The following is a 16,987-nucleotide window of genomic DNA, read 5'->3' on the forward strand; positions in this document are numbered from 1 at the left end:
GATGCTAAGGGGGCGCGCATAAAGCAATTTAAAATCTTCATTTTTATACCATTTTTATACCATTTTATACCATACGTACTCTTAAGAAAAGCCTGCACCAAATAAAATAAAATATTTTCTAGGCCACGCAGTTACTTTGCGTCAATACAATATATTATATCAGCCGAATTACGATGTTCCAAACTAATATTACAGACATTCAAAATAGAAACCACATGAAATAAAACTGAGCATTCAATCAGGAACTCAGCCTCGTTCCCAGGTTTTTCGAACTAGATTGAGCTATAAGCAGCCTTTGTTAACTTACCAATCGTCACTATAGTTTAAGCTAAACCGCCTAACCGCCCCAGCATTTTCACTGCCAATTTATCAGGCTAATCTCTCTATACACGTCCAGCATAACCGTAATCTCGTTCCTTGGGCTTAATTTACCCATTTTATGGACAACCCACAGCCTGCTTGTTTTTAAGATAAAGGAGATAGTGGCTCGGGCTTTTGAAGTAAACCTGACAGGTACCGATGTTGGAAAGTTTCCGTAAAAAACAGCAAAACGCTAAAACCCATGCAGTTCGACTCTAAGCCTTCACTTGGGCTGTCATGTTTGAAAGTAAAAATAAATAACAAGACACTTGCCAGGCGTTTTACACTCGAGCTAAAGAAGTGTTTTTGCTGGCGCTTTTTGGCCGGTAAAAGTTTATAAATGAAAGAAGATTAGTAAGACTGCAAAAAACAGCGCAGGTTATACAACGACCAATTGTATTATTACTTTAAGAAGGGAACGGGGAGTCAGGGAATCGATTCCCATGTATCCCCCAATGTAGCAAAATATATAATACATTAAGTCACAGTGCAAAAATTAGATCGAGCTAGTACACAGATATTCGTTTAGCTTTCACGGAATATGCGTACAGTCGTTTAGTTTTCACAGAACAGTCTTTAAACTTTTCACAGAATATGCGTACACTCGTTTAGTTTTGATCGAGTATATACGCTAGATTCACAAATACTTGAAGTATACGCATGAAAACGCACTATTATATTATTACACTTCCCGGATGTTAAGCGCAAAGAAGCAGGCGTCGCATGAGCCGCTGAAGTTAGCACGAAGAAGCAGGAAGTTGAATGAGCCACCAAAGTTAGCACGAAGACTGAAGCAGGAAGTCAATGAGCCTCTGACGTCAGCACGAAGAAGCAGACGTCGAATGAGCCTCTGACGTCAGCACGAAGAAGCAGAAGTCAATGAGCCTTTGACGTTAGCACGAAGAAGCAGGAAGTCGAATGAGCCGCTGACGTTAGCACAAAGAAGCAGAAGTCAATGAGCTGCTGATGGTTATAACCATGCAGAGAAATTCAAAATCAAGGTTTTAATATTGATCATTTTTAAATTTTATTGTGTATCAATTGCACACGTGATCAGTAATGCTAACATAGCTAAGCTACAATGAAAAAAATCGTTTGATAAATTGTCCAGAACGTGTTTAAGCAGTTGAGCCAAATTGTTTGGGCTCGCAGCCTGCTTCCATTTTCGACGGTTCGCCGGTGTCGGCATTAATATGGTAGAAATAAACTTTTTCATCCTTGACCTGAAATATAACAAACTCAACGTGAGCTCGGCCTGAAATATAACGAGCACGTACAAGAATACTCAAACGAATCTGTGCGGCAATCATAAGCATTCGGATTGAAAGCATGTAAACATCATTAATCTGCAAACTTGTTTGTAATTCGCGTCTGCAGTTGGAAAATTGACAGAATTGAGTGCGTAATAACTAATAATGTATCTGTAACGATTCTTTTAGCAAAAAAGCGAACAATACGAGAAACAGCCTCTTGTAACGATAACTCTCGCATAAACCCCATTAGGGCCACTTACCGTATCCTTGTCCCATGATGCACTCAGGTTAATCCTTGTGGGGTGATCATCTTTGCACGAGAAATATCCATGCACACTTTGCAGAATTCTTGGTGGAATAAGATCTGACGACTCTTTAATCTTTTCACTCACTGGTTCTGAGAAATCTTGTTGATGGGGATAGGCTTGCATGAAATACACATATATGTCTCTCTCGTTGCAATCTTTTTTTAAAGCAAAATCAAGATCTCCTTTGTCAACAGCTGTCACTTCGATCTCTTTACTTGCCGTCACAGTGTTGTGGTTTCTACTTGTTTGAACAACATTATGCTTCAGCTCCGGGCACTTGGCTGCAAGAAAATATTGAAAAACGTACTTAAGATCAAGGTTCAAAGGTAAAAAAGGATACGAGTGAAGGAAAGAGACAAATGATAATTGATAAATGCATGGTCTTGAAATATATTATTTCACACATGATGTAAGGAATGTAAATGGAAGATTAAAGGAAGATCTTGCACGTTTTCTAATATCTTAGCAATACATTGCCCCCGGCACTGTCAGATCTACTTGCCATGGAACCAAGGATTGCCAAATGCAGGTCCTCTGATAGCGTGGAACCATGCACGATGTTGCGGGTTCTTTGGCGAAATCGCGGTAAAATAGATGAACTTCACATCCTCCAAATGATAAGTCTTGGTCAAGTCAAGAACGGTCGTATGATCTGGACTGAGCTTGAAGTAACCATGAGAGGTCTCTACCGTGTGGTCCTTGGTTTGAACCATAATGGTGTATCTATATAAATATAGGAGTCCGCAACTCATTAATACTGTGTCCGGCATTTTACTTTCATGTGGGTAAATTGTATATTTTAAATAATTCATTCAAGAGAAAGAAGGAATTGCGTTACATTAAGAACTCAAAATTTATCAGCAACAGTAAGAGTGACAAGAAATAACTGTTTGCAATTGCAGAACTATCCAGGCTCGTAGCGTGACTATCTTAACAGGGGGGTGTAACACTCATTTTTAACCGACAAACACGAGGTAGGCACATGAAGCAGATCTACTTTAACGCATACAACTTTCATAACGTATGACCACCTGAACTGAAGGATCAAGGATGTAGCACGCTAACCTCTGGAGCTATACTTCTGAGAGCTATGCTTAGTTGCCCTGGTAACAAGGATGTATTTGAACAACGTTGTAAATTGACATGAAAAAGCCCGTAGTTATAAATCTAATTAATTTATTAATAGTATAGTGATATTTTGAATTTTTCTAGAATCATTCTCACTGAAACTGCTGGGATCTTTTCGGAAAAGAAAATAGCACAAATATCTAGGGAAATGGTATGAGGGGAAAAAATTTGGCGTAGGAAGTCAACAGTAAAAGCAGTAGTTTTAACGAAGCCTTAAATGAGTTATTATTGTTCCTTTTCGTAATTCGTGCATTGTCATAGTTTTAGTAACAATACATAATATGCACATCTTTAGAAACAATTTTAGGCGTTCTGAGCACGGGCTGTAAATTAAAACAAGAAGTGTTCGGCCTAAATTGTCTATCAGTAACAGCTCAGACTTTCATTATTATATGCTTATACCTACCTCCAAATTAAGTGATGCATATCATCCGAAGATTTAAGAAAGGTGAACTCCAATTCCATTTCTTTGGTGAGATCATAGCAAAGATCTTCCTTGTCCGGTTGTCTTGATATCCGGAATGGCAGAAGTGGAAACTCGTATTTGAACAATTTAAATAGACCTTGAATTAAGGAAATTTATCACCATATACGTATGACTTTGACGATTATATTGAGTAATGGTTCTTCAATGCATTTCAGTAACCTCTCACTAATAGGTGCTTGCAAGTTTTTATTATCTCTGCATCGTGGTACCAAATATGATATAAAAATTTAACTCAAGAAACAGATATAATACTAAATACAGCATAAAACTGTACCTGTTGTGGAAAAGTACTTCCCATCTACTAAATATTGCAGGGCCAATGTTTCTCCGTCATCAAGACCCATATGAAGTATTCCTTTCTCCTCTTTGAAAACAGCATTCTTAATTTTCAGGCGAGGATCAAGTAGCGTGACGTATCCAAACGATGTGTAAAGCCCATACGGTCGTTGTTTCAGAAAACCTATAGCAGCCAAGCTGTATTGGTGTTTTTTCTCCTCTTCTGTGAGTTCGGGCTGCTTCGTCTTCAAAACACCCAATCGCGAGTCTTTCGACGCATCTCTGTGTTTCATGTTATGCCTTACCAAACCACCTTTAGGATCGGCCAACAGAATGTCATTCGGTTCTGTTGTTAATTAAAAGTGAAAGATACATCATCAATCATGTTGTTGTTGTTTTTTTTGTTACTGTTGTTGTTGTTTTGTTACTGTTGTTCTTGTTACCAGTTACCGTCGTTGTCGTCGTTATCGGTGTCATCATTCTGAATTAGTCGTTGTCAATGTTCATATAGCTATAGCCGGACTAAAACTATAGACGCTCTATAATACGCACCATCATCTTCTCCACTTGATCTCTCATAAAAAGCATCATTGGCGGACATTGTGTGGAAGTAAACTCCTCTGGCTAGGGCCGAATCAAGGAGAAACACAGCAAACTCCATCGGGTATGTATCATACCAAAAGTAGTAGTAGTTATCACCATCAATCGTCCTCTGTGGATCCTCGCAAAGCTCGCTGTTATTTGGCCCATTTTTTTCCAATGGTTGGTAGGAATAGAAATACCTTGGTATGTAAAAATATTTACAACGTTAACAATGAATTTTATACTCTATCAACGCACATAGCGAAGTCAACTACGAGTGAGATTATGAAAAATCGTATTTATGTCTTGAACAAATATTAATGTACAAGTACTTTCAGGGAAACCAGGACTAGGTGTGCGTATCAGTTAAAGTTGCTATGGCATTCTTATTTGTAAACAGCGTCAATCACATTAAAAGTTCCTTTCGCCGAAATATTACATTCAATATGTATCGGAAAACATATACAATCTCAGTTTTCAATTTCTATGCATACTAGCTGTTGTCATTTTAAGTGCTTTAGCAATCTACACATTAATATAGCAATGCCAATAAAGTCATACACCATTACATTCTCCCTCTCTCTGAATAGTAACGATTCTCCAATATTTTTGGGGGGATGTTGCTTTCACTCTTTTGTGTTAAGTATTGGACTTCAAAGACTATTTAAAGTATGTTCCTTATCCCAAAACATATTAAACATAATAAGATAAACCCGTACATATAATGAGTGGGGGGAAGTAATATTTTGTTGAAAAAGCCGAGGCAAATGCCCCGAACGAAAAGGCCCAATAATATGCTTTGCCTGCTTACGTGAAGTCATTGAAGATTTCCAAACCGTGACATTTATCACCCCATGGCTTTCCTTCCCCAAAATGCCTCTCCTCAGGCATATTTATGATGGCCCATTGCATTGCATCCACGCTGTTGTCTGGTATTGTATCAACCGAAGGTCTGTACGCCAGAGGATGAACGATGTAGTTATATCTCAGACACAGCTTTGTCTAAAACGAAAGCCAAGTACGTTTAAAACCTTTTGGAAAAGGTAACTGTTTGAAATAACTCAGATGAGAGAGTTATTTTTTATCAGTATGGTGCAACTTCTGTTGGAGAGATACGAGACTTACGTCCGGGTCATGTTCATGCGACTTTAGGGTAATCAGATGCAGATAGCGACCAAATGGTTGCGTTTGAAACCAATATCCTCCTCTGTATCTATCATTGGGTTCAATCTGGGTGTACATCAAGTCATCAACGCTTTCATTTTCCTCTTCGTCATGAGGGTCGTAGTCCCAGAGATTGTTCTGAATCTCATTTCCACGAAGACCCAGAAAAAATCTGTAAAAACCCCAAGCAAACATCAACTTGAAAATACAGACAAGTTAGAAAGTTCTGAATCCGAATGAAAGCAGAGATACTATTTTCTTCACAATTCGTTGTGTAGGTTTCGGTAATGACAGTAGACAGAATCTACGAGTGGCAATGATAGCTAGGATATCAATGAAAAATTTCAGGAATAAAAAAGATTCCACGAATAAGTAAGTTAACACGAATCATTGACAGGGGTGCATATATTAAAGGGGAGGAATCAGGATGGCAGGGGAGGTGTCTGAGTCCGGCTCACTTCACATTATTTAGAGATTTATTGGTCATTCTTGTTGTTTACATGAGCCCGGTTACCCGAGATTAAACGAAGCGTTAGATGATTTTGAGCTATTAAAATGAACAGATAACATGAGCTTGGCAGTCGTATAGTCACCACAACAATAGCATGGGCTTGTTTGGTGACATAAAGACTTATTTCAATACCTCAAAGTCCTCTCACGTTTCGTTAAATCTCGGGTAACCAGGCTCATGTAAACAGCCCCTAACAAGCCCACGATTCCAAAAATATATCTCTCCTACACGAACTATTAGTTGTCTATAACATAAAGTACACTAAAAGCAGCGTTAAGATTTAGCTTTAAAACCTGTTGCTGAAGAAAGTTCCTTGACTCAACCATCTTTTCTGTCTTGGAATCCAACCAGTCCAGTTCCAAGGCTCCTCATTATGTCTTGTCTTGTAAATATGGACTCCTCCACCCATTCCAGCGACCAATGGGAAGTTCAATTTATTGTCCACCACAGTATTGTAGTGCTCTGCCAATCTCTTTTCAACAACATGGTATCCTTCCTCCCAGGAGTCGTCCTTCTTCGCAGGTGCACCATATTTGTCATAATAATCTGTGAACACCAAAAAATTATTCATTAAATACTAAGATAAATTAACAGCATTTAGGACAGTCTTGTTTAGGGATAATATGATGTTACCGATCGACCCCCTTATGGCAACGGTGTCTCACTGTACCAACAAATTTTCAGGCAGCAGTATGCGATTACGAATGCATTCGTGTCGGTTTGTGTTAATTTTTGCACGCATTTGTTTGTGTCTGTTTGACAAGTTTCACGTATCATACAACAATATGCTTGACTGGGATCGTGTGGCCAGCGTAAACATCGTGTCAGTAATATCTAGTAATATCACTGCCGTTGACTGTTAAATTTCTATGCAGGAATGGGTTCGTTTTAAAATACGACAAGAGTCACGACCGTATTTTCCACGCGTGCACGAATGCCACCTGGGTCAAAAGACAAGTCATATTTTGTGCACATCGGCCATAATTTTAAGTTGCAAAACAACTGGAGCCAGTTGTATAAAAGACTAGTTAACTTGTTGGATACAATCGGATACAATCGAATGTATATAATTGGCCTTTCTTACAACATGTTTTGTTGTCCCAAATTTGCGCGATAATTTGAACGCGAGAAATATCTCGGCGAGGTAACGTATTACACTATGTTGAAAAAATCCAAAAAAAATGTCGCGTTCAAACTATCACGAAAATTTGGGCTGCTATTAAGGCGGATTTCCACTTACAGCGAAATCGTTCGCTAGTGAAATATTTGCATATTTTCTTTTGAATTTTAACAGCATAAATAAATTAGTGCGACTTGACTGTTCTCAACCCAAAAGAAAATATGCAAATATTTCGCTAGCAAGTGGAAATCTGCCTTAAGGTAGCAGCAGCTCAGCGGTTGCAACTTTCAAATGGGAAATTTTAATTGGTTATTTTGTACTGATTGTGGTATAGAGCGTCTTTCAGCGTATTTAAGCATTAAGTTATTTACTTTTATTATAGTATTCTGCTAATTACCGTGATCTCCAGAGATTCCCTTTCCTTCACGATCATAACCTCGCAGATGACAATGCAAGAACAGAGAGACTTCTGGTCCATAGGCCAGCTCAATTGACTGGTTTGTAAAAGGACAGTCGATCTGGCTTACTGAATGTCTGAAGCTCATCTTCCTGAACAAAACTATGCATTAAGTACGGCACCACGGATCTGGTATGCACTGTGCATACTAAGCAGAGAAAAAATACTACCTACGGGCAGCGCTATCAACCCAGAATGAAGTCGAGCGTTGTTGCTTTTGCCAAGAATGTTTGTGTACTTATGTCTACGGCAAATGTGCCGCTATAGACAGCCAAGACTGAAGTGGTTTGTTGTTTCATCATGAACAAAGAATATTGAATACACGGGGACGAATAGAGCCAGCGCGCAGATAATTTTCCGGAAGTTTGGGAAAGGGAAACGTAATTTGAATACAGAAAAAAAACAAAAACACATTACATCCGGACTATTCTCATCAGTAAAAATGGCTTGTTCGCGACAACTGCAATTAAATAGAAACCACGCTCAAAACGTTTGGCCGATGCCTCGATCCCGCAAAACCAGTATGGGACCCTCGTGGGGGGATACGCACTTGTTCACCAAGATATTCGACATCTTGAATATTTGAGAGTGCGTTAACAAAAGCTCTTTAACGTCGCCGCCCACTGGGGGGAACTATCGTTGCATCATAGTTGCATGAATACAAAATGAGCTAAGCCTGAGAGAAGGAGAATTTCGACATGGAAATTGCATTCAATATTTGAAAACCTAAGACGCAGTGTTGACATGCATGCTGCAGCTAAAATAATAACCAAGAAAATTTTAACTATACGTAATTTTACATACAATACAGCGTTTTGTAAGTTTGCGTGCTGGATGACGGATATGAAGTTGGAGCTCCATAAAATTATAACCTAAAACTCCACCCATTCCACTCCCGTATAGTCTGTACATTCACAAAATTCACGTTTAAGGATGCGCCAGGCTACTCTTTGATTGATAATTAGCGAAAAATAACGTAAATCTTATATATTCTGATCCTATACATATAGTATCCTATACATCCTGACATAACACCGAAGCATCCGCATGTAACAAACAGCACGAGATGCTGTCGTTTATTGCCGTTGCCTTACATGACCATTCCCGGCCTTTCCTGGGGCAGCACAGTATGAAAATATCGTTACAATCATTTCGCAAAGGCAAAGTTTAGGCTCCAAAGCCTACGAAGTACGAATAGCTGCACTGCGTGTTTGGTATAATGGTATGAATCTAAACCATCGCGGCGTATGAAAGCATACATGACTGAGAGCATGCAGGGAGGGTCACCAGCTAGCTTTGATAAATAGTCAAAATACAGTACGTTTATTGACTTGAAATTCAACCCTACCTTGTGGTTCGTTTGGATTTCGGTTCCTACTAGAGTATTCGCAAAAATATGGTATGCAATCAGCAACAAAGACCAGTTAGCGTTGCGTTTTGTGCCTCGACGAAATTCAGCCCTCAGTCGGATTACTGCAGAATGACAGTTAACAATATGAGAATGACCGCAGGGTATCACGCGCTTTTATACCTGCGGCTGAGACGAATTTCATTGGACGAAATCTAGACCATTATTTGGAGTCAATATTGAACTTCCGTTCCAAGACGACAAACAACACCATGCAGCAACGACAAATAACCCCAGTTATAATTCACTGTTAGTTGATTTAAAATTGATTTTCGTACTCGATTTTCGCATTCTTTTGTACGCTAATTTATGAATTGATTTCCAAATACAGTTTTAGACAGTTTTGCCTGACTATCTGACCGGAATAGAAGAGACCCCCGTTTATCGTGGACCGGAATAACGTGATTCCCTTGTTCCTGGGCTTCCGGCAAATTTGATTATTAATTATAGCATGTTTGATGTTTATCAGACCCTGCATTTTATCTTTATAGTATTAAAACAAAATCCGACCAGAGCGTTTGATCTCTACTAGTATCTAGTGGTAATCTTATTAAAGAACAAGATAGTAACAATTTTTCCTTGAAAAACAGTTCAGTTTACAGGCTACATTTGCCAGGGAATCAGGGATGTCACTGATGTTACTAAGAGGCCAATAAGAGGCTTGAACTTGCTTACTATCACGTCAGCTGGTCGCCAGAACGGAAGAATCAATGATAGATTAGAGCTCCTTTTACGTCACACTTACAAGTATATGCGCACATGCCCCTTGGTAAAAACAGTGGTAAAAGGTATTCAAGGGATCCGCCAACTGATTTTTACGAGATTTTCAGTTTTCAAAAGCGATAACGTTATTATTATGTTATTATATGGTTGATACCCATTAACCATGACCAGTGCTCGTGGAGTTGTTGGGATATTTTTTCGAGTTGCTGTTGGCTGGTATTGGTTTTTGTTTATGTTTATAAGGCATTACGCTTATAAGGTATAAGGACGCGGACGTGACATGAATCACATGATATCAGCCAGTAGTTTTAGAAACCCAGTTTTAACTAGTTTTACATGCAGCTCTGACCTTGCTTACCAAAAGGTCAAAAGAGAGTTCATAATTTTTACTCCTGTTGTGAAACTGTGGAAATGACGACAATATTACTTCACGTCCGCGTCGTAGATTTGGTGCATATTAAGGTCCCTAATATTACGATACAACAAATACTTTCGTGTGATATGTCGAAAATTTATTGTCAGGGCTAAAATAGTACCCATTTACCAATTTATCAACCGTGCTCAGACCATTGTATTGACACAATATGCAAGCACCAAAGGCAAATCATATTTTTGCACTAAGTCATTGTCAAGTCATGTCATGTAAGTTATGGTAAATTTAATTCAAGGAAATTCAGAATATGAAATTCGACACTTTTTTAAAGAAGAGAAGAATCTTTTTCCGGTTGGCTATCAGTTGACGTCAAAACTATTGCATAAGGTTATGTTCATGTGAGCCGGGTGAATTCGGGACGTGCTCGAATTCATTCGGTTCCTTTTGTGAACACGAAGAATCTTTTGTTGTTACCGTGTGTACGTCGCTGATTTTTGCAACAAAAACTTGGATTTTTCAAAACTTGGATTGTACCTGCTAAGTTTTGTACCTGCTATGTATGCGTCATAACCGAAGTATACTTTTGAAAATTCCGAACACAAATTAGACATGCTTAACATAGATGAAATGAATCGTTGGTCGCGAATTTATTATGAACTACGCCTACGGAACCACCCCATATTTTTATGAACCTTTTGTGGACATTGTATAAACTGTTTTTTGTCCAAAGTTCGCACTCCAAAGATTTATGGAGATCAGTTATCAGCATTTTTTCAAAGGGAATTTCCCTTTTCAGTGTAATAATTATAATATTTCAAAAATACGTTTCTTTCGTTTGAAAATTGAGATGGATGTACGCGAAGAAACCGTAGAAGGTCAGTACGTCAGATCGTTTCTTGACTCAGAGTTTTCGTGAGATCTTTTTCATTTCAAACGATACAAAGGGATTGAATTTCTTATGTCTTACAATGTCTTTGATACAGACAATTTGTGTTGTCGTCTGGGGCTGCAATTTCAGATATAAACATATACACATTACATTATTAGTACATACATGATCAATATGTTCTCTACTGTGAGGCATTCTGTTCTTGATTTGTAATTTTTCTAATCAACACAGTTGATGTCGCCAGAAGTAGCAAATACTTATCATTTTATGTATATGTCGATCGTAATTGTGTTCTTTTGTTTGTTTCTAACTCTTATAGTATTACTGTTATTTGTTCAGTCTATGTACTTGTTAACCCTGTGTGACCATTGTAACATGATTCATTAATCTGGAGATGCCTTGAGTGAAGACGGATCCCTTTTTTCACAATGCTATTTTACCACAGCTTTATAGGTCGGATTAGTAGTGATTACTGCATAAGTCATAACAGTCATATGTCGCTATCGGTGCATTTACTAACAGACAACAGCAGCTAATAGTAATAGTTTAAATTTAATGAGTTATATATACTTCATTATTTAGAGCATTATCCAACAACAACCACTTTTAGACCAAGACAAGCACAAATTCATATTCTTAGAAACAGTCGGCACGTCTCCAAAAAAACCTATCACCCGTTAAGTGGATTCAACGAGAAAAGATTACAATTCGATGAGCAGTCATGTCTTATAGTGCAATTTGATTTTGGGATAATGGACGAGGAGAGTAAGGAGTTTTGGAGGTGTGAGATAAAGCAAGACATATTACGTGCCCAGTTGTATTTTGTAAGTGACAGACCGCAGACGATTGACGATTTAATTCATCTAACTTGTTTACAGTACTTTTATGTCTAAAGCTGTCTGGTAAAATATCTCGGTGAAATACCGTCATTTCAGAAAAAAGTACAGGGAGATGGCTATGCATGTTTGTCTCAGTTAATTTTTGCAGTGACAGTGTGTGTAATACACTAAATACATCATAGTATAGCGCATTAAAGACATGCAATACGCTTAGTTGGGGGTAAATATATAAATATGTAAATATATAAATATAATATCATATTTTATTATTAATCTTTGGGCCTGCCTGAATCAACGAGATAAAACTGAATCAGTGTCATATCATGCCGACCACTGTGAAATTTAAACAACGAAAGAAAATATTAAAACAATTAATTTAAAATTGTTTGTCTCAGAATCATCTCTTTTTGTGTTTGGTGAATGTTTTAACTGGGTTTTTAGCTGTTTTATTAACCAACTAAAAAATGTTCCAAAAATTTAATCCGTGACATAACCGATTTGAATTGGTAGTATTTTTACGGTGGTATCGATATGTTAGTCATTTACATTGTGTAAAGTCTAAGTATTATATTCCGAAGTTTTTTTAATGGCTTGTTTTCGTTTTCTCCAGGTTGGTGGATTTCGAATTTTACCAACAGTATTGCCTCCCTATTCCCAATCGTCTTCTATCAAACTCAAGGGGTTTGATTGCAATAATAAACAATTTTTACCTTACTTTGGTGGTGTGGCATTCGAGTTACCTGTACTGGAAGAACGCCCTGCAACGTTTGGACTCAGAATTACATTATACAAAGAAGATGCAGGTTATTTAGCTGACCAATGCATGTTGTATAGTTCACGTTGGTTAGAATGCTCCGAACCGTCAAATTTTCTTCTATATAGTATAGAGCACTGCAGGCCCAGTTTCTCAGCGGATCACAGACGGAGCATGTAAAGCTTTGCATTTCACCTTAATACAGCTAATACTGCTACGGCTTCTACTGCTAACTACTACTTTTATTTAGTCAATACACCCGCTGACAATATTGTTGCACGAGTAGAAGTAATCTGGCTAGAGCTACTCGCTGGAATGTCATGGATAAAGTGCAAAAAATGAACTTATTTTTAGTTCTTCATTCTGCTCAATTCAATGTGAAGTCACATGGAGATGGTATAGAATTAGATGAATGCCAAAGTGGAGCTTTATTACCTAGCATTGAAACTCCATATCGTAAGAAGCAAATGACAGGTAAGATGCTCACGAGGGAGGAATCTATATATATATATATATATATATATATATATATATATATATATATATATATATATATATATATATATATATATATATATTCACTATACCCTTACGATTAAAAGATGCCTTTTTGCAGGAGCTCTCGCAAAATTGAATGCACAAAAGGTACTTAACCTTTTTCAGAAGCTTGGTGATAATGGTAAGTATAAATGTGATGAATCCACAATACACTCATATTACATGTCCGACACTGCAGGAGAAACAAAAAAATCGCCCCCATAGGCATAGCTGGATTTGAAGTAGCGTCTTGGAATGGATAACCGCCCTGCCTATATCTGGCCTGGTTTTGTAACCATAAGTAAGAGATTAAAGTCATTATAAATTATGTTCATTTTCTTTTAAAAATTATCTTCAGGTGAGCATGCTGAATTCGCGCAAAAGCAGTCCGCTTTAGTTAACAATTTGGGCGAAAAAAAATTTTTTACAGATCTGATCCTTGCTGTGGAATTACAGGTATCAGATTATGTGAACTTTTACGTATTTTTAAAGATTTTGATTGGAACATACGTGCAATAGTGAGACACATATATTAAAGACAGGCACAATTAACTTTAAAGAAACTAGTAGGACAATTAACACGTACGACAGTTACACTAACGGCTACTTTTCATATGAACGTTTTGAACTGAACATTAATTGTTTAAGCAACTGAGATTCCTCCTTTCTTTATCCCTCTTCTTATTGTATATACCATGTTATCCATATTTTCTTCATTTGAATAACTTTTGGATTTATTTATATATATTTTTTTATTCAAAGAGAGGAATCACAAAATACGGGCAGAACAAGATGGATGAATGCTTAACAATCTGCCAGAGAATCCGCCAAAAGACAGAGGAAAGTTTTTCACAAAATTCAGAGTTTATTTTGGGGAGAGTATTTTACATTATGTCGGGCGTGCATAGACAGCAAAATCAGTTTGAATTGGCTCTGAAATATTTGAATTTATCAACTGAGGTACGTCGAGTTGAGTTAAAATCTACGATGACAAAATCTGCGGATCACAGATTCTTAAACGTCTCAAGGTGGCTCCCTACAGTTTACTGAAATTGTCAAATACACATCTTGAACATATTATTATAAAGCCATAATAGGGATATTAAGCCATATAAATGTTTGGCTAGAAGACTAAACTTTAATTTTTTTTAAGGTGTAAAATTTTGATGCAAAAATATCGGGGGTCACCGAACTCGTTTCCGATATAAACTAGATTAAACCAGTGGACTAAAATAAGACTGGAACGCTATAGGTCTGCGAAAAATTTCAAGCGTTTCTTGTGGGTATATCCAGGCCTCCACGCGGAAATTTGGTAGGTAAAATGGCGGAAATTATTATTTTATTCTATTTGAAACGCCTTTGTTGCTATAGCAACGGTTGCCAAGCGAAAGTTCGAAATAGATTTCGGCTCTACAGTACACATGTTGCGTAAAAGTTTTATTACAGTTTAGTCTTCTTAACCTCTAGCCAAACCGCATTTAGATGGCCTCATATCCCTGCTCAAGATGTGTATTGATAAATTCAATTTACTGTAGGGAGCCACCTTAATAAAACTGTTTCTATTACATAATTTACATTCGCGTGGGCGAAGCTTTTGAAAGGTTCCTTCGCGTCTACTGGATAGCTCGAATTTTACTGGATAGCTCGAAATAATTGTTAAATCTCGTTGATTCATTTTCTCGAGTTAAAATTTGAATGTCGGAAAGTGAGATCTTAACGTCCAATATACATGATCCTTTTTCTCTTCGAGGTAAAATAATGCATCGTTCTCAATTCTTTTCAGAACTTCATGAAAGTATTTGAATGTAGTGAAACAGGAAACAACAGATATAATCTAGCGGCGTTATATGCTCAAAAAGCTGCTCATTGTAGGCTTACCTCGGAGGAATACAAATTGACAGTGGAAAGTTTTGAAGACGCCATTCGAATGTACAAACTTCACGAGAAAAATGGACCTAAAAGAATTCGAAACATCATCAGGACTTCCAACAGACAAATCTTATTTTATTTAAAAGGATCCCGAAGTAATTTTCCCGATTTGAAGTACGTAAATGTGAAAATTTTCAGTTGCCAACAAAATGTTTTGATAATATGTGTGATGATGAGGCCGGGGGGCCGACGGGTTCCACGCAAATTGGTGAGACGCACCCCCGTCCCAGCAAAAGGCTCCACCAATTAAATAATTGCAAGAGATCTCTAGCCCCTCTGAGCACTCCTCCCCTGCCCTTCACTTTTGCCGGTCTTGGATGATAAATGCATGATATTACAACATGATCAAGGCCTTTGGAATCTACAACAATTCGATTGCGATGACCGTAGTTAAGATGTAGATACCGAGAAGATTTCTTGTTATATGACGACTTCTTTGTCGTTTACTTTGATATAGTTTGGAGGTGTCGGGAGAAGACATTGCGAAAGCTTACAAAGTCATTGAAGATGTAGAGAAGTTATTGCCTGAATGTCCAAAACGACACGAATGCACTTTCCTTATCCCAAAGGCGGATTACTTAATTCGAAAAGCCACAAGCAGAGAGTTGACGTTCTTTTACGATGAAGCACAGGCTGTAGAACAAGGAAAGAGACATTTACATGCAGGTGCAGTTTGATTTGTGAAATAAAATCTGCAATTAAATTTAATTCTACTTTTTAAAATGAATGGCAGAGAAATGGAAAGGGAGGGGGAGAAGGGAAAAATCGCCTCGAGGAAATGCAAAAAAGAATTTCACAATTAAGATGCTCTTAATACACGAAATGAATGGACCGAGAATTATAAATAAATTCTATGTTTTTCTCTATTTTATTTATTAATGCTAACTGAAGGTTTAGCATCTAAGAAACGAAATGATTCCTTAAATTTTGTTCTTCGAACATTTAAAACACCATTGTGTAAGTAAACTTGCAACTGTTTAGTGGCTTATCTATATGACACAATTTTCATTTCGCTTTGTAGCAAACGATGTCTTAGAAAGAGCAAAACAGTTGTCTGTTGAAATGCGAATGACGAAAGAAACAGTGGGGATAAACCAGAGAATAGAACGAATTGAACATCTCTTACAAGGTGGTTTAAGGGAATTTTTCGACCGAAGACGCCAGACTGGCAGGGTGCCTGATTCATCAGTTCAAACCAGGGAATTTGTGAATGAAACAAACGACATTTATGATTTGATCTTAAATGTACGACTTGAAAACTTACCAGACAGAAACCAATGGCAATGCAGTAAGTATACTACAAGATCATATTTCGCCAGATATGTTCTTTAATGAGAATACAAAATACGTTCATGTGAAATGAGGGTAAGAAGAACAGAAGTAAAGGTTATATAAGAAGTAAAATATTCAAATCGTGCTCAGAGGATACAATTTTATCATACGCATGAAACACTTTAAACACCAACATAGATGCATGATTTGTATTCCCCAAATCGTGAACTATCCTAAATTCTCAGACAAGACAAGAACACACACGTGCATTGACTTTCCGAAAATGTTTGACGAAGAACATCGCAGGCCCCAATCCCTGGCCGAAATCGACATGTAACGACCCCTTTTTGTTGTTTTAGCTGTTTTTTGTTTGAAAATATTAACTGTGTTGTCTTGTATACTTCTTTTGTAGCTGAACCTCATTGAGCGAACTCACAACCCTAATGAACATTCTCAGTATAGTAATTTAATTTAAATGGTTTCGTTTTACATGCATCCGTTTGTTGTTTTATAGTTTTATATTGTTAATACTATTTGCCTGGAAAATAAATTAAAATAAAAACCTATTTTTGAATGTCGTCGTCTGCCTTTCAAAGAACGTTGCAAAATGGTTAATT

At 37.4% G+C, this 16,987-nt stretch overlaps 2 protein-coding genes across 4 annotated transcripts; one reads left to right on the forward strand and one right to left on the reverse strand.

Annotated features, from left to right (window-relative positions):
- Positions 1-1,377: 1,377 nt before the first annotated feature.
- Positions 1,378-9,140, reverse strand: LOC114526311. 2 transcript variants are annotated; one of them, XM_028547882.1, is made up of 11 exons: positions 8,995-9,140; positions 7,587-7,734; positions 6,363-6,615; positions 5,520-5,730; positions 5,206-5,396; positions 4,365-4,594; positions 3,811-4,158; positions 3,456-3,612; positions 2,424-2,644; positions 1,874-2,202; positions 1,378-1,583 (listed from the first exon to the last, which is right to left on the reverse strand). In XM_028547882.1, exons 2-11 carry the CDS (start codon positions 7,732-7,734, stop codon positions 1,479-1,481), a joined length of 2,193 nt encoding a protein of 730 aa, XP_028403683.1. In that variant the 5' UTR covers positions 8,995-9,140; the 3' UTR covers positions 1,378-1,478. The 2 variants fall into 2 exon arrangements, with proteins under 2 accessions (XP_028403683.1, XP_028403682.1); XM_028547881.1 differs by having other exon boundaries at positions 7,587-7,738.
- A 1,813-nt stretch (positions 9,141-10,953) lies between these two features.
- On the forward strand, positions 10,954-16,960 carry LOC114526455. 2 transcript variants are annotated; one of them, XM_028548060.1, is made up of 11 exons: positions 10,954-11,025; positions 11,622-11,863; positions 12,489-12,681; positions 12,987-13,106; positions 13,249-13,311; positions 13,528-13,625; positions 13,932-14,129; positions 14,953-15,212; positions 15,556-15,764; positions 16,120-16,386; positions 16,783-16,960. In XM_028548060.1, the coding sequence occupies exons 1-11, from the start codon at positions 10,998-11,000 to the stop codon at positions 16,794-16,796; spliced, it is 1,692 nt and encodes a 563-aa protein (XP_028403861.1). In that variant the 5' UTR covers positions 10,954-10,997; the 3' UTR covers positions 16,797-16,960. The 2 variants fall into 2 exon arrangements, with proteins under 2 accessions (XP_028403861.1, XP_028403860.1); XM_028548059.1 differs by lacking the exon at positions 16,783-16,960 and having other exon boundaries at positions 16,120-16,533.
- The last annotated feature ends 27 nt before the right edge of the window (positions 16,961-16,987 follow it).

The sequence above is a fragment of the Dendronephthya gigantea genome, unplaced genomic scaffold, assembly GCF_004324835.1.
Source record: "Dendronephthya gigantea isolate DGI-Jeju-01 unplaced genomic scaffold, DenGig_1.0 000038F, whole genome shotgun sequence".
NCBI classification, from domain to species: domain Eukaryota; kingdom Metazoa; phylum Cnidaria; class Anthozoa; order Malacalcyonacea; family Nephtheidae; genus Dendronephthya; species Dendronephthya gigantea.